This window comes from Idiotropiscis lumnitzeri, chromosome 13 (assembly GCF_059441095.1).
Source record: "Idiotropiscis lumnitzeri isolate Australia: NSW breed Sydney's pygmy pipehorse chromosome 13, RoL_Ilum_1.0, whole genome shotgun sequence".
Classification (NCBI taxonomy): Eukaryota; Metazoa; Chordata; class Actinopteri; order Syngnathiformes; family Syngnathidae; genus Idiotropiscis; species Idiotropiscis lumnitzeri.
In genome coordinates this window covers 20,774,397-20,792,364 of record NC_142403.1, presented here as the reverse complement: position 1 = coordinate 20,792,364, position 17,968 = coordinate 20,774,397, and the positions used below count along the sequence as shown (strand labels likewise).

Sequence of the window (17,968 nt, the reverse complement as noted above, 5' to 3'; positions counted from 1 at the left end):
GCTCGGCTTCCCACGAGGACCGCCCGATAAGGACGAGCCGCAACACTCCCTTTCAAATCAAATCACTTTATTAGGATGCGTCAAAAGGCAGCCTTTCAAATTAAAAGCAACGTACGTGTTAGAAGAGTTTGGGCAGCTGTCTGAGGCGACTGAGGTCCAGGATGTTGCCCACCGAGGCGTCCCCCGCCCGCGCCAAAAACGGCGGCTGGCCAGCGACGGCGGCCGCCTTCTCCTCGTCGGCGGCGGCCATCTTGTCGGCGAGCAGCGCCATCTTGGGCCTCAGGTCCCGGATCAGCTGACTTTGTGGGAGGAGCTCGGGGGGGCCCGCGAAGAGCCCGTGACGTCGCATGTACGTTGTGGTGGCCACCGACATGTTGCTGGGCGACAGCGGCGAGGGGGTGGGGCCCTGTGGCGAGCGTTTGAGGTAGCCCAGCGAAATGGCCGTCCCGTCCGGGTCAATCGACGAGAGGGTCGCGCTGCCGCACACAAAACCAGACAAAAGTCAAACATCTCAAAGTTAAAAACAGAAACCTCCAAGTCCAACACCCAAAAAGTCAAATACTTCAAAATGCAAACAGCACACATTTCAAACTTTGCAAAATTGAAATGCCCCAACGTCAAACACACAAAAAAAGCAACATTTTCTCACACTTAAGTGAGAAAGAAAATCTTTGGAGCAACAACTAACTAAAGAAATCAAACCACTTCTGGCAGTGACGGAACTTGTGGAAGTAACTGCTACTCGTCAAGAGAAAAAAATGATCATTTACTGTTCCTGCGATTGGCTGCGCTCAACTAAAACTTCAAAAGAGGATCTTTTACTTTCTTTCAATTTTTATTATATAGATAGAAAATATATGCTTTCATTAGAAATGAAAATGACCAAACAAAATGTCTTAGAGTGCGCCTCCTAGTGGGGAATTAAAGGGAAAATTTCTTTCATTTTTCCAAGTTCGCGGGCCTGATTAAAACGTTTAATGGGCCGCATGAGGCCCCCGGGCCGTAGTTTGCCCACGACTGTACTAAACAAAAGCCCAACAAAACACACAAAATTGCAACGTCTAAAAGCCACGTCTCAAAAGTCAAAGAGTCAAAAGCATCCCCACTCAAAATTCAAACTCCAAAATGTCCAACGGCGCAAACGTTTGCCACTGAAAGCATCATGACGTCGTCATCCTCTTCGGGCCGCGGTCACATGACAAGACCGACGTACCTGCACTGCTGTGACATCACGCTCATGACCACTTGGCTCCCTTCACCGCCATGACGGCCCTTCCTCTGAGGTGGGTCGCCCGAGCCCGCCGGGGACCTCCTCGCCGCCTCGTCCGCTTCCTGGAGGCGACCGCTCGACCGCGTCTGAAGGGGAAATACACGCATGAGCGAGGTCACGTGCCGCCGATCGGCCCGCCGTTTGTCGACACGCGGCGTTCTGACGGCAACCAAGCGAGGTCGGGTTGCAGATGCAAGCCCTTTTCAAATGAGGATTATTTCCCCATTGAAGAATTATTTTCACGTCCCCATAGCAACACAAGAAAATGGCACCCGCCTCCCAGACAAAAAAAAAAAAGAGAAAGAAAAATTGGCCAATTTTTGCAGATTTTCTCTCTTACAATGTTAACCAGATAGCATTTTCGGGTGGAGTATCCTTTCGAGTGTCGGCGACCGGCATCGGTAGCCTGCACGAGTCCAGATAGCTCGATGAGGCCGGCATGAAGCCAAGACCCGCCATCGCTACTCAGCCAGCCAATGAGGACACGAGCGTCACCTACGTGAGAGCGGTCACACGTGCGGTCGCCAAAGAAGCGCGGCTCCATCTCAACCGGTGGCTCACGGCTCGCGGAATCACTTTCGTGGGAGGCGAGGGGTCGAGCAACTTCCTGGGTCGGCGGAGTCTCCGAGCCCCAAAGAAGACTGGCACCTGAGATGCAACCAAAAAGTTCCAAAAAAACCGAATCAAGCCCGCAACAGATGATTCAACGCAAGTCGGACCTGTTCCCACAGCGACGCTGCTGGTGGCGCAGTTGGTCTTGTGGGTCGGCTGGGCAACCTGAGCCTCCAGCAGCATCTGGACCTGGACACCAAATTAAATCTTTTATCATTTGCACAAAACCCTTTTTGACTTCTCAGCCGTGTCAACAAGCGCCGTCCGTCACTTTCTGTTACCTGAGCCTGCAGGAGGCGGAGCTGCCGGTCTTGCTGGAAGAGGAACTGGTGGGCATTGCATGATTCCGTCACCTGGGGGGGGTGCGCCATCCAGGGGGGCGACGCGGCGCTCACAATCGGACTAAGATGGCCGCTGGCCTGCGAGGAGTGATGAGGGTCGCGAGGGTCGGACGCGTTTGCGGTGCGGACCACCGGCGTGCAGAGCGGCGGCGGGCAGGTGGGCCGGCGAGGCGAGTGGGGGTCGGGGGTGCTGTGGAGGAGAGGAAGAGCGCGCTCTCTGTCGTCCGGATGGCAGGCGGAGTCGGCGTCGGCGTCGGCGTCGCTGCTTTCCATCAACAGAGAAAGTTCCGGAACGGCCGGCTGAACTCGAGGAGCCTGAAAAGAAAAACGTTTGAGAATTGCAGAAGGCAGGCGGTGCCGACTTGCGATGACCTCACCGACCTGCTGTGCGGGAAGGTGGGGACGAGGCGAAGGTCGCGGGGACCACTCTTCGTCCTCTACGCCAGAGTCTTGCTCACCGACGCACGCCGCCGCCGCCCTCGGTGGACCGCCGCTGCCGACAAGACAGAAGACTCGGGATGGGCGCCTTCACACACATTAACACTTCAGTTTCCTCACAAAAATCCAATTTAAATGTATGAGGGGAAAGCAAAAATGCCTTTTTGTTTTTTTTATATCATTTGGACCGCCAATTTACTAAACTGCGCCCGCCCGGTTTAGTCGCCTGCATTTGCAGTTGAGGAATGACGTCTTTTGGGTATTTTGCTTTTGGAAAGGATGCTGCTCCGTCAGGCAGTTTTCTGGCTCGCAACTGAATGGATTTCAAAACAGCTCAGCCTAAAAATCAAGTCAGACTAAACCGGTGCGTCTCAATTTTTTTTTCAGCAAGAATAAAACAATTTGCGGCACTGGAATAAACTCAAGTAAAAGCCAAAGTCCAGAATGTCACCTGCTGAAGGAGCTTTGAGCATCATGGAACATTTGGACTCGCCTCATGTGACCTTCCGGAATCAGCTCAAACTCCAAAGTCTGACCTTCCGCCGCTGCCCCCTGTTGGCCACCAGTCACGTGTCACATTTCGAGATTTCACACAACCGCCGACTCGTGGTCGTGTTCACACTTACCCGGTACAGCGTCACGCACAGTGAGGCGCTCAGCAGCTGGCAGTCCAGCTGAGCAGAAGCAGAACGTCGTCGGCACTGGAAGAAGGCGGCGGCCGCGTGCGGGGAGGCGAAGATGACCAGCAGGAAGGCGTCGTCCTCAGACAGAACTCTGACGAGCAGACAACGCAAAGTGGCTGTGGTGCTTTTTCACGCCTCCGTTTCCTGTGGCATCACCAACCTGTCTTGGAGGGTGGCGCCAAAAAGGAACCGCAGACACCAGGCGCACACGTGAGGGTTCGACACCTGGCTCACACCACTCAGCCACCTGTCCCGGAACAGGAAAAATATTCACCCGTGCGAGTGTTGGGTTGCCTTGGATTGCCAAAGTGCGCGTGCATTAGCAAGTAGGTGCCTCATGGCCGCATGGAGGATCGGAAGATTGGGCTAATCGAGAAGTTGTCGATGAATGGCGGCAGCTCAACGTGTGTGTGTGCGTGACACTTACACGCCAACCAGCGGCAGTTTGGAGGCTTTGGGGTCGGACTCCAGCAGCAGCAACAACTTCCTGCTCTGATCCATCGTCACAAACCTGCACACACACACGCACGCCTTAGATATCCTTGCGCTTCGAGCACTCAGCAGCAGCGGTCTCACCCTCGCCGGCGGCCAGCCACGCTGCCCAAACTCCGGAGCAGCGCAGTGGGAACGATGGGGACGGGGCGGACCGCGTGGACGTCCAAGCGGACGGAAGGACAAACGGACGACCAGCTCAGCCTGAAGGATGCGGCGTCTGCCTGCTGCTGGCAGCCGATGTGACCTTTCACCTTCATCATCTGGCACAGATCCAAAGGCTGCCGACCGCTCACGTGAGCCCGCAACGCCTGACGCCAGCACACAACAAAGTTTCGTGGCGCCTTCACTGTCTCGTCACCCAAAAAACATCACATCATGTTTTCGTCACGTTGAGCTCGTCATCGCCATGGAAAAAAAGAGGGCGTTAACCACATATTTTCGTCATCGTTGACCAAAACAGCAATGCTGGCCTACGGCACCGTCCGCGCCCGGTGTGTGTTTAACGGGCGTCGACTTACACAAATGGAGCGCTTCAGCTCAGCCTCCGATTGGAGAAGGTCATCGGAGCTCTCCTGACTAGAGAACAAACAAGGAACCGAGACATCCCCCGGCAGCGCAGCGGCGGGAACGCGGCCCGAGTCAGCGGCCCGCTCTCGACCGGGATCGAAGCGGTCCAGTGTCACGGTGACGCCGTCCTCGTCTGTGGGACATCGAATGCCACTTGTGAGAATGCCCGTTCATCTTCACGCACGACACAAAACAAAACCACGCGGGTGCTCTGACCTGGATCCACGGCCACGTAGCCCAGGAAGAAGCCGTTGACGTGAGACGTGCTGCATCGGCGCACGTGACACTGAGCCAGACGAAGAGCCTTCGCACGCAGCAGGAGGCGGGGCGTTCTAAACACACAGAAAGGCTTGAAAATTTATTCATTTGGCACAGCACAGAGAAAGGCACGGTTAGCGAGCCTGACGAATTTGAATGATTTAAAACCTCCACGTTAATATAAATAAACACACACAAACGGTAATCCCTCGGAGCTTTGCACTTCATTTTTTGCGGCTTCAGTGTTTGATGGATTTTTCCAAAATATTCATCCACAAAAAAAAATTAAATATTATATACATCCATAATGCAGAAAAACACACTGTTTTAAAGAGATGAATTGAGCAAAACCTATTTAATAAAATAAATAAATAGTCAGCGACAGGAGTATTGGAAATTGACATGGCGACATTTTGGCTTGCATAAACAATGGATACAACACTGGCGCTGAGCTACTTCTCAACTTGGGTCGACTCCCAGACGACAAGAACAATCTACGTTTTACCTGCGAGCGCACAGTTGGATGCAGAACTTCTCTCCAGCAGGGCGACCATCCCACAAACAAGTTCTGGATTTGGGGAAGCTGAGTGTCGTGAGGGCCCTTCCGGCTGGTCTGCGTGGACAAAATGCGCCACGGTTTTGTTAAATTGGGAATCACTCTTCCGCCGAACGCAACCACTTGCTCGTGTGAACATTCTGTTAATGTTCGTTGTCAAGGCCTGAAAGATCTGGATATGGCAAACTTTTATTTATGACGACATCACATTGGCGAACTTCAATCTCATCTGCAGGTACTTCCGGGCTACTCATGTGTTTTGTGACATGCAACGACCACGACAGGACGGGAAAAGCAGCTGTAAAATCAGTGACTTCAAAACCTCCTTCGCAGTCCGGGGAGCGAAGGCGCGTGATGAGCTGCCCCGCCCACTGACTCCAAATCAAAATAAAATCATCAAGTTAAACCGTCAATGGTTAAGCGAGTATTTATATTTTTAAATGGAATGTTTCCGCGGTTGACTCTCACGTGTGAGAAATTCAATTAGATAGCAAACTGCTATCAGGACTCTGCTTTACTTCAACTTGTTGGTTCCACAGTCTGTCTGTGAGCCTCCAATGTGACTTCTTTCACAAAGCGAGCCATTAAAGTTCGCACTTTTATTCAGTATACACACGGACACGGACCTATTGAATGCTGAAATAGAATTGGAATCGTTCCTTCCAGCTTTTTTTTTTTTACACGTACATTAAGCCGTTTGCAGCACGCGTTGTACATTTGAGATGTGTTCTTTACTTTTCAAAGTAGTCACGATTATTATCATCATCATCGGCTGCAAGTAAGAATGAACGGAAGGTTCGCTGACCTTGCCCTCACGTTTTGGGGGCTGAGGACCTGGCTGAAAACAGCTGCCGGCAGAGCTTGGATGTTCACTGGACAGCTCATCGATGACGGACCCTTTGGCACAAGAGAATCAAAAAATATTTACAAAATTAAAGCCCCGTTGTCACGAGCGAACGCGAACGCGAGCAGTTGGCAGCGTAAGCTCTCGTCCGCCTCGACTCCGCGTGTCCGTTTGCTAGAACACTCATTGGTTTTGGCAAACTGGAGCGGACACAATTTGACGATGGCGCCGTTTGTCACTCGACTGGCGGGCCATTCGGAACAAGCGGAAGCGGGAGCGGCCAATAGGAATCGCTGTGGCCGCATTGCTGGCCAATAGCGTGCCGTTTGGCTTTCGCAAGCTTGGCAGTGGAAAGAAGAAATCTTCACAGCGCCCCCTTTGTCTGAATTGTGAACATAAATTATTTGACTTGCGTTGCATCTCACTTACTGTATTTTCTGCTACGATACTCCATAAATTTCATCTTTGCCAATTAACTTCCTGCAAGTTTCCAGCGTTTATTGTAAATGTAAACTATTTGTATTGCTGTACGTCCGTTAGGGCTCAAGTGTTGTCAAGTGAAACTTTTATCAACAAAACAAAACTTCGCTTTGGACAAAAAATATCTTATCGGAACACAGTTGATCTAATTACTATGAGGATAATACCTGCATTTTTCAGAATGTGTCCCAACAATTTGCGGGAACATCTAAGACATGAGGAAAATCAGCTCGAATGAGGTTGAGAAATTACAGTATTCTCCAGTCGGGTTGATAAGTCATCATGACATTAGGAGATGACTGCAAATGATGGCGCAGACAAAAAAGAATGTTGAAGAATAGAAAAGTATCCATTTTAATATGAATTAAGAGGTGAAGTGGATGTTTTGGTCCATACGACAACTTCTGGTCAAATGTCAGCAATACACTCCCACTGTGACCACCATACCCAGTCGATCGACAAGACAAAAAAAAAAGTTCACATTGCCCATGATGCTCAGCACCAAAATGGGCACACGTATTGGACCAATCACAAGCAGTGACAGTCATTTGGCTCCACCTCCTTTGGAAAACAAAACAACAAAATGTGTCTGTAAGTGTATATATATATATATCATAAGTAAAAATTAAACAAATTCACCACCATAGAAACATAAACAAAAAGTCTTTGGTTGATTTTTTTGCAGAGGCGATGGGTTGCTGACCGTCGAGTGTCTTCTCCAGAATCTCATCTGAAAAAAAGGTATGCTTTGTGGTTAAAGATCAGAGTGACAAGGGGAGGCTGTGTCACAGCGTGACCTCTGACCTGCGGAGGGCACGAGCTTCGTAGAGCGTGTTGTCGTCATCCTCGTCGCTCTGCGCCGCTGCAGTCAGCTCCATCGTGTCCTCTGAGTGGGCCAGCAGGCCGTACTTCTTCCTTGGGGATGCCTTCTTCACGCTATACCAAAAACACGTGCATATACACACATCACAACATTACACAAACCCACGCACACGCATGCAGCACAAAACCCACACAAAATACGCGCACACACAATGAACGCATGAGTGAACATTAATAATCATAACATTAGTAATACAGCAAATATTAGTGTTGCAAGTCGTCAGTGGAGTGACAAAACTATGACGTCACGATTCTCACCGGACAGCCCTGACGAGGAAGTAAAGCATGCCGACAGCGGTGATGGCGACGAGAACGTACAGGGCTCGCTGCACCATCGATGAGTCTGCGTTGAACCCGTTCAGCGTATGGCCTCCTTTTCCAGCATTTTCGGTTGCGGCCGTACTACTTCCGGCTGTGCTGCTGCTGCTGTTGTTGCTCGAACTCTCGGCGGGGACGCTCGCTTTGTCGGTTTGCGAGGCCGCCAGACCCGCGAGCGTCCGGCAGACTGGAAGAAGAAAAAGGACCAGGGGAAGAACAATCGCCAAGCGCGAGAACGTCGCCATTGAAACGAAAGCAAACTTGAATGGAAGCTGAAACCTTCTTCTTAACTTGACTCGCCAGTGAGTCTGGTTTGTTGACAAAGTACACGCCGACCAGGAAGTGGAGTGACGCTGCTTGTGACGACATCACGTCCTTTCGTCGTCTGCAGTTGAACAGCGCGTCCCCTGGTGGCCACTTACGGCAACACAAGCGACTCGTCATCAAATGGCTTTTGAGACCGTTAAAACATTCGAATAGTCATTTACTGTATTGAATAAAATAACATTTTGAGGTAACATGTGTGTGCAACGAAAAACGTCATGAAGATGTGTCCGCGTATGCTGCGCGTGTAGCGGGCTGAACTTTGAGTGACAACTCGAGCGTGCAATGGCGAGGTTGAAACTGGCCCGAGTGCTGTCGGGGGCGGGGCCAAGAGATTACAGCCGCCACCGCCGCCGCAGATCAGAACACAGATCACAGCACTTCACAAGACATCAGAACCATTTGGACCCTCGACGCTAGTTGCAGAATCCCCCTTCTAAAAACGGGAACAGGTCGGACTCGGTCCGGAGGCTGCTGCGCGGTAACGGGGGCGATCATGGCCAGAACGGTATCAGCGTTTGAGCATTTATAGGCCCGATGGAGGCCGATCAGGTTCCGGGTTCAGGTATCGAGTAGGAGTACAGAAGAATATTGTAAAAATATATAAAAAATAAAAGAACGGCCAAGGAGGAGGAAAAACGTCGGACTGTGTCGGTTGTGCCTTTTGGGTTTTAAACGGAGCGGAGGCGGGATTAGAAATCCACCCCACTCTCCCCCTCTAATCCGGTTCTGATCCATCTGGACTCGAGAGGGCGCGCGTGATCAAAACCAGACGCAGCATCAAGATGCCGACGTCCCGGCCCGGTTCGGAGGCGGTGTCGGCCGACTTCTGGGTGGACGGCTCACGCAGGGACGGGACGGTGGAGGAGTTCTACACGCTCGGCACCGAATTGGGCAGGTTGGTTCGAACGGATGCACGCGCGCAAAAAAATGAAGCGTTGGTTTGAATGGCGGGCGGGGGGCGGGGCTGTCGGATAAAACCGCAAACTTGCAAGGGCCGCTGACACCTTCGCGTCACAACAGCAACAACAGCCCAACTACAGGAACCACCTTCACGAGGTGTTGGGCCCAACGAAGGGTTCCTGGCAACAACGAGATACAATTGGCCCGAATTATCTCGTTGCTCAACAACAGCAACAGCAACAACACACAACCTCAACACAACACGCTATCACAAGACAAATACTAAAGCACACGACCACACAAAACAACACCAACATGCAACAACATAACCGAAACAAAACGCAACTAAGACAAGTGCAAGATAATCTGCGCTGTTAAAACCGTCAAGAACTAATATATAATTTATTTTTGTTTTTTTCTTTTCAATCATTGCCGCACACGTAACTAATCACGTGTTGATTTCTGGTGGTGAAAGTTGAGATCGACAAACCTGGAGGAAGAATTCAGATCACATTGTTGTCATGACGACAGCCAGGTGTCCACCTGGATGCAGCAGCAGAGCATCATGGCTAATGTAGTTGGTGTTTTTTCACGTTCTTTTTTTGCACTAAACAAAAGTGTGACGTCATCCATCGCGAAACGTTCGCGTGCCTCGATAGGCCTGTTAGCAGGTGTGCTGTTGCCATGGAGACCAGGCAGGCATGCATGGACATGATCCGTTTCCTCCATCTGGCACACGCACAAACATGCACGCAGATTACACGAAACGCGCGTGCGCTAAACGAATATCTTGTGTTTTCAGAGGCGCGACATCTGTGGTGTATCGCTGTGAAGAAAAAGAAAAGAAGAAGTCGTACGCCGTCAAAGTTCTGAAAAAGACGGTCAGTCGAATCACGAAGATGACGTCGTTCCCTCCACTTTCGAGCTAACTAGCGTGACCTTGCTTGTTTTCCCTCGTCGCAGATCGACAAGAAGATCGTCCGCACGGAGATTGGCGTCCTGCTGCGTCTTTCGCACCCCAACATCGTAAGCGCCACGTCGGTTCCTGTCGCCGCTGTGTCATTAAAGCTGTGATGAGGCGACTTCCCGTTTGTTCCTCAGATCCAATTGAAGGAGATCTTCGAGACAGACACGGACATCGCTCTCATTCTGGAGCTGGTCACAGGAGGCGAGCTTTTTGACAGGTGTCACATTGCATGACCTTTCACCCCACATGTCACATGACGTGTCACGCGACCTTTTGCGTCATGTGGCACATCACGTGACGTCACGTGATCCATCATGTGCATGGCATGACATTTCAGCTGACGTGTCGCGCGAGCTTTCACCGCACACGTGACACGATGCCAGGTGACGTGACGTTTGCGTTTCAGGATCGTGGAGCGTGGCTACTACAGTGAGCGAGATGCCGCCCACGTCATCAAACAGATCCTCGAGGCTGTGGCGGTAGGACGTCTGTTTGCATTCACTGAACTCATTCACGACCAGCCGAGTAAAAAAATACAAATAAAATGGATTGGATCTTTGACGTCTTTAGCCGTCAATGGTAGTAAATGAGTTGACATAATTTTTTTTTTTTTTCATTTCAAACACGTACCAAAAGAAACACGTTCCATACGTACAGTATCTTATGAAAAAAAAATTCCAGGATAAATTTCTACAACTTATCAGCAAATGCTCAGAAGAAAACATGGTTGAAGAATCAAAATAATCGACACAGACGTCGTTACGAGTTGCGCGTTTACGTCGACGTGATGGATCACGTTTGAAAGGGAATAAAGTGTCCCGTTTCGACCGCCTTTTCAAGAGTATTACAGAATATTCACATCTCGAGTGTGCACACAAAGTAATATTCTGTTGACTGAAACATGACATCTGGTCACGTGAAGGAATTATACGGAACGATTCGTCGATTTGTTGTGGTTTTCGTTGAACTTTTTGCCATTTACTCTTTTTGTTGGAGTTGGAGAAAAAAAAAGTCACAAATCTGAAAAAGTGTTTGATGAACATACTTTTAGGTATTTCAACAGAACTCAAATAGTTTCAATTTACTGAAAATGAATGTAGACTCCAAATATCAGTTACGGACTTCAGAAGTCACCAGAAAATCGGACAATTGGCGCCAGGTTCGTTTGGCGCCGCCTCGATTGGCTGTCGATGTTTCGTCAATGACGTTAGCGGTGTTAGCATTTAGCATCTGGTCGTGAGGAAGCTCTCTGCCGCTGTTGTGTCGTTGTCGCATCCAGTGCTCTTATGTAACATCCAGCTGCTCAACAGATTAATATCACGCCGGATTAAAATCACACTCAGACACACACACACTTGCGCCGTCGATGACCTAGATCCGCGTGTGCGTGATGCGATGAGCACAATTCACTTGTATCACGTCAGAAAAAGCTAGAAGTTGTTCTCTGATTGGCTGTGTCGTTAGCAATAGCATCACATTGCTAACTGCGTTAGCATCACAAGTTTTTGAATTTGTTTTTGTTGTTGAAATTTTGTAATTTTTTGTGAACAATAATAACCTTGGTGTTTACATGTGTGCGTGCGTGTGTGTGTGTCAGTATCTGCACGAGAACGGTGTCGTGCATCGGGATCTCAAACCAGAGAATTTGCTCTACGCTGACCTCTCGCTCGATGCGCCGCTCAAGATTGGTGAGTGACACTTTCGGCGTCACCATCACAGACACACCCTCATGGTGTCAACTGCGTGTGTGTGTGTGTGTGTGCGCGCTGCGATGTCTTTCAGCTGACTTTGGTCTTTCCAAAATAATTGATGATCAGGTGACCATGAAGACGGTGTGTGGAACTCCGGGATACTGTGGTGAGTCGTGCTAACACATATGCTACATGACAGATGATGCTAACGCACGCGCGCTACATGCCGGCGTATTCAAAAATCTTGGTGGTTCGGATCAGCACCAAACTAGCGACGCCTACACCTCCAATATGCATGTCGCCTTCCGATAATAAAAATGGAATTTGGGGGAAAACTTGACAGCCAGCATGCGGACCGGGGCTCTCCGCTTTAGAGCGCCACATTCCTGTGTGCCGTGTCAAAGTCACATGACATCACGTCACGTCACGTGCGTTTGTCTTTTGAGCTCCTGAGATTCTTCGCGGGAACGCTTACGGACCAGAAGTGGACATGTGGTCGGTGGGCGTCATCCTCTACATCCTGTGAGTTCTCACGCACACACGCACGCAGCACAATGCGGCGGTGACGTTTGTGGCGCGCTTGCAGGCTGTGCGGGTTCGAGCCCTTCTTCGACGCGCGCGGGGATCAATACATGTACACGCGCATCCTCAACTGCGACTACGAGTTCGTCTCCCCCTGGTGGGACGACGTCTCGCTAAACGCCAAGGACCTGGTGGGTGGCCGTCCAGCGGTTTGACCGTCTGTCAGTCAATTCATCCGCTCATCCGTCCGTCCGTCCGTCCGCCCAGCAGTTCATCCGTTGAGCCGTCCGGTCATCCATCCAATCGTCTACCGAGCTGTTCATCTGTCTACCCGTCCGGTCATCGATTTGTCCCAATGTCATTTCATCCGTTCATCCATCCATCAATCACGAAAGCCACGCTAACGCTAACATCCTCCGAGAGCGAGTATGCGCGTGAAGCAAAAGTCATGCGTGTGCGCGTGTGCGTGTGTGCGCGTTGGTCAGGTGAGCAAGCTGATCGTGTTGGACCCGGACAAGCGTCTGAGCGTGTGCCAGGCCCTGCAGCACCCGTGGGTGCTCGGCAAGGCGGTGCGCTTCTCACACATGGACACGGCGCACAGGAAGCTGCGAGAGTTCAACGCCAGACGCAAGCTGAAGGTGAGGTTGCCCGACGCCGTGACGTCACGTGACTTTGTTTCGTCTCGGGTGGCATATGACGCGCTTGTGCCACTCAAGTGAATCGCGTGACCGTCACGTGATGCGGTGTGATGACATGTTACAGTCATGTGTGACCGCGACATGACGCGCGTCACATGACCTCACACGTCACGATTTCAATTTGACATCAAGTTAGACATGGCGTCATGTCATGTGACAGTCCTGCATCGCTATGCCATGACCTGCGTCATCACATGACAAGTGACGCCGTATGTGGTCTGTAATGTTACGGTCGCATGACATGTGACGACTTGTGACTCCCATGTGTCATGTGGCGCTCACATGCCAGTCAGGTGACCTCACAGTGACATCACATGACATGATTTGACCATATTGTTACGTCACATGACGTGGTGTGATGCCATGTTTCACCGTAAGGCATAATGTGTCCGTCACGTGACGCGACATAACGTGACCGTCATGTGACCGTGACGCGGTAGGCAGCCATGAAAGCGGTGGTGGCGACCAGTCGGATGCACGAATCGTCTCGCCGCCGCACCGACAGCTGCGAGATTCCCGCCTCGGGGACGTCGCGACAGAGCAGCATGCAGCAGGACCCGCCCCCTGAGGCCGCTGACCCTGCCCCCAAAGACAAGGAGGCCACGCCCTTGGAGGACCAAAGGGAACAAAGTAGCCCCCCCCCTTCTCGCAAGCCCGCCGCCACGCCCGCGCCGACCCGGCCGCCGCTGCGGGCCGACGCCCAGCGGCAAACCAGATCGGCGGTGGCCCCGCCGAGGCTACCCAAGAAGAGCTGCTCGTTGGGCCAAGCCGCCGCCAGGGATCGGGCCACACCCACGCCGGCCGCGCCCCCGAGCCCAGACATCCTCAGCAACGGCTTCGTGGCGGAGACGGAGCCTGCCGCTAAGACCGCCGACGGCCCGTGAGCTCTTTCCAGAGACGCTAACGTGCCAACAGTGCGGAATGTTGTTAGCTTGTGAATATTGACAAATAATTACAAACTGACAAGTGCATGAAACATTGCAGCTAGCATGCTAGCTAATACGCTAACGTCTGAAATGTTGTGAAGTTGTCAATCTGTTTACACTCTCTGTTTTTCAAATAACGCTAAGATGACTTTTTTAAAATTTAAGATGTTTTTTGCTTGAAAGACATTTTTTTTGAATGGCTAGCGCATTAGCAGTTAGCAAGGTAGCGTGTTTACAACGACTACCTTTTCTGCTCATGTTTGTTTGCGTCACCTTAGAAACACTCACGTTAGCTTAGCTTAGCATTAACGTCCGGTCCAGCTCTGGGTTGACGTCTTAGCCGTTGTTAGGAAACAGGAATGCTCCAACAAGATTTAAACAGGAAGTCCACAATGCTGCATTGGTGTCGTCACTTTGAAATAAAACCAAAAACATTTTCCCCGCAGAGGAAGTGTGTGTGCATCACTTCCTGTTCTACTTTTTTCATTGATTTATCTAAACAGCCTATGTATGATGCTCGGCTGCCCTAACACGGTGTTGATGGCAAAGACGGCGGGATGACAGCTTCCTGTTTCCGTTCGGGTGGGCGGGGCTTACTGTAAATAGCGTTCTTGTGTTTGTCTTGTGTTCACGTGATGCAGACGACAAGTGACATCATCAAACCTCAGTAAAATTCCCCTCACTCCCCCAAATGTTGATTTGTGTTTTTATTTGTGTGACACTGAACGGCCACGTTTGTAGTTTTACTCCTTTTCCTGCGTACGCAGCGTCTGTTGGTACACGCGCCCACGCTGGACTGTCCCGCACGCATAAGACGCTCGAGTAACTCCCACCACCTCCAACACCGAGGTGGCGCCATAACTGCCGTCAGGCCCCGCCCACGTCCCCGACGCCAGGGCGGGCGGCGTCACCAGCTCGTCGTCCGACCACCAACGGACGGCGGGCGGAGACTCGCATGCGCTGACCACGCAAACCAGCAGGCGGCGCCCTTCTGGAGCCCCGGCGAGCGGGGTGGATGCCAGCAGTGAAACTGACGGTCCTCCATCTGCGCAAAGGACAAAAAAAAAAGATTTACATCAACACTCCATGTGGAGTGTGTCCGTGATTCCTAAAATGTGGTACATGGGCCTGCTCTGGTTTTACGTAAAATAATCACTGTTTATACACTTCACCTTGTATTTATTTCAAAGCAAACATGTTGTTGACCCACTATTTCATTATTTATTTACTTTTTTGTAACAAGTTTACTGTTGTGAAGTGCGCTATATAAATAAAGTTGGATTGTGTTGGACTCTTTGGGTGTAATTCAACGGTCAGCCACTAGTTAGCGCGACGCTACTTTGACCCTGTGTACAGTGAACCCTTGTTTATCACGGGGTTACGTTCCAAAAATAACCCGTGATAAGCAAAATCCGCGAAGTAGACACTTTTTAAATGACAGTTATGATAAAGCAACATCTTATTTTGCTAGCTGTCATAGATGTACCTTGAGTGTCCACTTATTGAAAGTACGGACAGAACAAAGTCTAGATCATCATGCGCCAGTGATGCTTTTCCTTGAAAAAAATAAAATAAAGGTTTTTGTAAGGAGGGTGTTTCTTTTTTTTTTTTTTTTAATTCTTTCACATATGCAGGAAGAGTGCCGATTGCATACACAAAAGAATACAAATTGGAGCAATTTAACCCAAGTTATAGATTTCTAAAAATGTTTTTAAAGTGAATAAGAAATAATCACAAAAAAAAAAGCAGAAGTCGACATTTTGGGAAGAAAAAAAATGGTTCTGCTACGCTATGCGTCATTTAATTTTTTTTTTCAGAGGTGCTACGTGGTGTACAAAGTTTGCGAGTGACTGCTTTGTATGTCGCTCACCTTGTGGCTGATGATGATGAAGAAGAAGAGTTCCGCCGGGACCTAAAGTTTGAGATTTGATTGAGCTGACAGACGGAAGACAAAGATGATGAGGCTGAGAGGCGCCGAAATGAATTTTGTATTTGGACAAAATCGTTTTTACCACCACAGCAGCAGCAGCAGCAGCAAGACGAGGGACGTGTTCATCGTGGCGGCGGCTGAGGCGGCACGCTCGACCTTCACAAAAACATTTTGGGTCACTAACCATAATCATATTTTTGAAACAGTAGAAGTGATTTCATTCATTCTATTTCATTTCCATTTGTAATTTGTTTTGAAAAGTTCTATTTCCGGTCTAAGCTAGGGGCCGTAGAATGCAGTCATGAGGACATAAATCAAGAAGAGTAGAATTCTTCGTCTACTGCTACTACTTCCTATGTCAGTCATTATTTGCAGAGGATAAAAAAAATACATTTGCCTGTGAGTAATAGAGTTTATTAAATTGCAAACATTCTGAGAGCCTCCATTAAGCAAAGTCGTATAATATGCAAATGTGAAGTCGTATTTTGTCAAATTCAACAAATAAGGCAAAAATAATTGACTGTAATTTCTGTACATCGTCCAACTCGCGGACGTTAGCTTAGCATGTCGTCCTCTCCTATTCCTCTGCAAGCCCGTTGCTTACTCAAGCGTCTCGCCAGCACGTTATTTTCGCAACACTACATCGTACAGTTTTTGGATTGTTTTTTGCCAATCATCTAATGGCGACCGAGGAAAAAAACAAATAATAAAAAAAAAGGAAGCGCACTCCCATTGCGGTTTGCAACCAGCTGCGCGCCATATAACCCCCGCCCCCCCTAAAAAAGAAAAAGCCCCGGAGAGATAAGTCTGGATAAACGTGAAAAACATTAAAACTGTTTCAACTTTTTTTTTTTTTTTTAAATATTCGCTAGAATGTTTTACTCAACTGGAAAGTGTAAAAAAATACTAACCCTTCATTTTTTACTGTACTGGGTGTTATCAAGCCTTCAATTTAACACGCGATCGGCTGCAACGGACGAATCTGTTTTATGCAGATTCCGCTCTACTTGAAAAGAAATATTTGATTAATTGTTCAGTAAACTCCCCGACATCATCATCAAGATGCCAACATGCATTTTCTGCAGCGTTTGCCCTGAACCTCACAAGTGTGAGCACAAACAAGAAGAAGGCATTGCCACGACTTTACCTGCACGCTCTTTCGCTCGCTCGATCGTTTTCCTCTCACACGTGGACGACAGTTGGTGAGGAGCAAAACAGGAAAGAAGAGGAGGTACTTTTTGGAGGGAGGACGACGAGGGAAGCAAGTTCGCTCACATGACATGCCAGGCAATGCGTCCGTTTCGGTTGCTTAATGGAAGGCTGTGACAGCCCACGATGCTCCTGTCCAACTTGCGGGCATCTTGTCAAGTTGTTGGGCGACCTTCGATGGCTGTCACATACAGTTGCACTCCCATCGGCAATCGCAAAATGACGTTCAATTGATAATTGAACGTGCTGACGAGTGCATTGCGCTGTCATTGACTGAAATGAGCGCAATGACACAGACGCCCCTGACAAGACAAAAAGCCAAAATATGAAGAACAAAGGCACAAAAAAAACGGCCATGCAACCACATCTTGCCAAAGTCGTTTTCAAAGGACCTGGAGCCAGGAGTGATGTAATCAATCAAACGCTGAGCTGACCATTTCATCATCTGCATGCAGGCAAACTTACCGTCACGGCTGACGAGCTTCCTTCTGCAACCATTTGAACGAAACAAGTCAGAAGAGGGTCTTAAGGCACCTGGCAACACCTCCAGATTGAGAAAAATTGGATGTCATTCTCTTACAGTACAGCAGAGGGCGCCCGCACAACACAAAATCATAAACGATGATGAATAAGGACCCGCGATTAAGCAGTCACCGTTTCTCAATGGTCAAAGGTCACGTGATGCGTGCAGCACTTGTTGACGTAATGATCACCGACACTCCAAACCAATCCGGGGATCACTTTTGACCTCTGATGACATTTACTTCATTTGACGTCACTTTAGTTCCTTCAAAGGAGATCGAGAAAGTTGATGGATAGTTCGATCGATCTATCGTCATCATCAATCATCATCAGCAGCAGGTTGAATAAGCGGTCTTGCTTATTCTTTGGCTTTTCAAACTCTCCTTTTTGCTCCCAAATAAGTTGTGACAAAATAGCAGCATTGCATTCACGTGTCTTCGTCACCATGGTAACAGCAGTCCCCGAAACACACTATTATGAGAAACACTCCGCAAAACACCGTCGGGAGGAAACTTTGGAAGTCCATAAAGAG

The 17,968-nt window shown here is 49.5% G+C and overlaps 4 protein-coding genes across 6 annotated transcripts; 1 reads left to right on the top strand and 3 right to left on the bottom strand.

The window, feature by feature from the left end:
- Window positions 1-56: 56 nt before the first annotated feature.
- Window positions 57-6,375, bottom strand: stil (STIL centriolar assembly protein). The gene is made up of 15 exons (XM_088313278.1): window positions 6,026-6,375; window positions 5,170-5,277; window positions 4,623-4,738; window positions 4,358-4,539; window positions 3,921-4,147; window positions 3,772-3,855; window positions 3,505-3,591; window positions 3,288-3,435; window positions 3,113-3,213; window positions 2,605-2,716; window positions 2,164-2,538; window positions 1,990-2,071; window positions 1,770-1,918; window positions 1,214-1,356; window positions 57-476 (listed from the first exon to the last, which is right to left on the bottom strand). The coding sequence occupies exons 1-15, from the start codon at window positions 6,103-6,105 to the stop codon at window positions 119-121; spliced, it is 2,352 nt and encodes a 783-aa protein (XP_088169404.1). The 5' UTR covers window positions 6,106-6,375; the 3' UTR covers window positions 57-118.
- Window positions 6,376-6,872: 497 nt separating this feature from the next.
- Window positions 6,873-9,310, bottom strand: fam174c (family with sequence similarity 174 member C). 2 transcript variants are annotated; one of them, XM_088313049.1, is made up of 3 exons: window positions 7,745-9,310; window positions 7,349-7,480; window positions 6,873-7,274 (listed from the first exon to the last, which is right to left on the bottom strand). In XM_088313049.1, the coding sequence occupies exons 1-3, from the start codon at window positions 7,987-7,989 to the stop codon at window positions 7,271-7,273; spliced, it is 381 nt and encodes a 126-aa protein (XP_088169175.1). In that variant the 5' UTR covers window positions 7,990-9,310; the 3' UTR covers window positions 6,873-7,270. The 2 variants fall into 2 exon arrangements, with proteins under 2 accessions (XP_088169175.1, XP_088169173.1); XM_088313047.1 differs by having other exon boundaries at window positions 7,685-8,980.
- On the top strand, window positions 8,388-15,066 carry LOC148325045 (calcium/calmodulin-dependent protein kinase type IV-like). 2 transcript variants are annotated; one of them, XM_088313044.1, is made up of 11 exons: window positions 8,388-8,966; window positions 9,774-9,852; window positions 9,935-9,997; window positions 10,073-10,155; window positions 10,345-10,417; window positions 11,536-11,626; window positions 11,721-11,795; window positions 12,076-12,151; window positions 12,216-12,342; window positions 12,637-12,789; window positions 13,290-15,066. In XM_088313044.1, the coding sequence occupies exons 1-11, from the start codon at window positions 8,854-8,856 to the stop codon at window positions 13,731-13,733; spliced, it is 1,377 nt and encodes a 458-aa protein (XP_088169170.1). In that variant the 5' UTR covers window positions 8,388-8,853; the 3' UTR covers window positions 13,734-15,066. The 2 variants fall into 2 exon arrangements, with proteins under 2 accessions (XP_088169170.1, XP_088169171.1); XM_088313045.1 differs by having other exon boundaries at window positions 13,294-13,436.
- Window positions 14,468-17,584, bottom strand: LOC148325044 (uncharacterized). Its single transcript, XM_088313046.1, has 5 exons — window positions 17,380-17,584; window positions 16,853-17,216; window positions 15,788-15,861; window positions 15,646-15,710; window positions 14,468-14,820 (listed from the first exon to the last, which is right to left on the bottom strand). Exons 2-5 carry the CDS (start codon window positions 16,985-16,987, stop codon window positions 14,519-14,521), a joined length of 576 nt encoding a protein of 191 aa, XP_088169172.1. The 5' UTR covers window positions 16,988-17,216; window positions 17,380-17,584; the 3' UTR covers window positions 14,468-14,518.
- Between the last annotated feature and the right edge of the window lie 384 nt (window positions 17,585-17,968).

Bases quoted from the DNA above. Each gene is read 5' to 3' on its own strand.
- LOC148325044 (XM_088313046.1), bottom strand. From the start codon at position 16,987: ATGTCATGTGAGCGAACTTGCTTCCCTCGTCGTCCTCCCTCCAAAAAG. The intron at 15,711-15,787 runs GTAAAAACGATT...TCCGTCTGTCAG, and splicing joins CTGCTGCTGCTGCTGTGGTG to CTCAATCAAATCTCAAACTT. The intron at 14,821-15,645 runs GTGAGCGACATA...TCCTTTGCGCAG, and splicing joins TCATCATCATCAGCCACAAG to ATGGAGGACCGTCAGTTTCA.
- fam174c (XM_088313047.1), bottom strand. From the start codon at position 7,989: ATGGCGACGTTCTCGCGCTTGGCGATTGTTCTTCCCCTGGTCCTTTTT. The intron at 7,481-7,684 runs GTGAGAATCGTG...TTTTTGGTATAG, and splicing joins TTCCTCGTCAGGGCTGTCCG to CGTGAAGAAGGCATCCCCAA.
- stil (XM_088313278.1), bottom strand. From the start codon at position 6,105: ATGAGCTGTCCAGTGAACATCCAAGCTCTGCCGGCAGCTGTTTTCAGC. The intron at 5,278-6,025 runs GTCAGCGAACCT...TTGTCCACGCAG, and splicing joins CCCCAAAACGTGAGGGCAAG to ACCAGCCGGAAGGGCCCTCA. The intron at 1,357-1,769 runs GTAGGTGACGCT...TTTCCCCTTCAG, and splicing joins GCACGTGTGACCGCTCTCAC to ACGCGGTCGAGCGGTCGCCT.
- LOC148325045 (XM_088313044.1), top strand. From the start codon at position 8,854: ATGCCGACGTCCCGGCCCGGTTCGGAGGCGGTGTCGGCCGACTTCTGG. The intron at 8,967-9,773 runs GTTGGTTCGAAC...TTGTGTTTTCAG, and splicing joins CTCGGCACCGAATTGGGCAG to AGGCGCGACATCTGTGGTGT. The intron at 12,790-13,289 runs GTGAGGTTGCCC...GTGACGCGGTAG, and splicing joins ACGCCAGACGCAAGCTGAAG to GCAGCCATGAAAGCGGTGGT.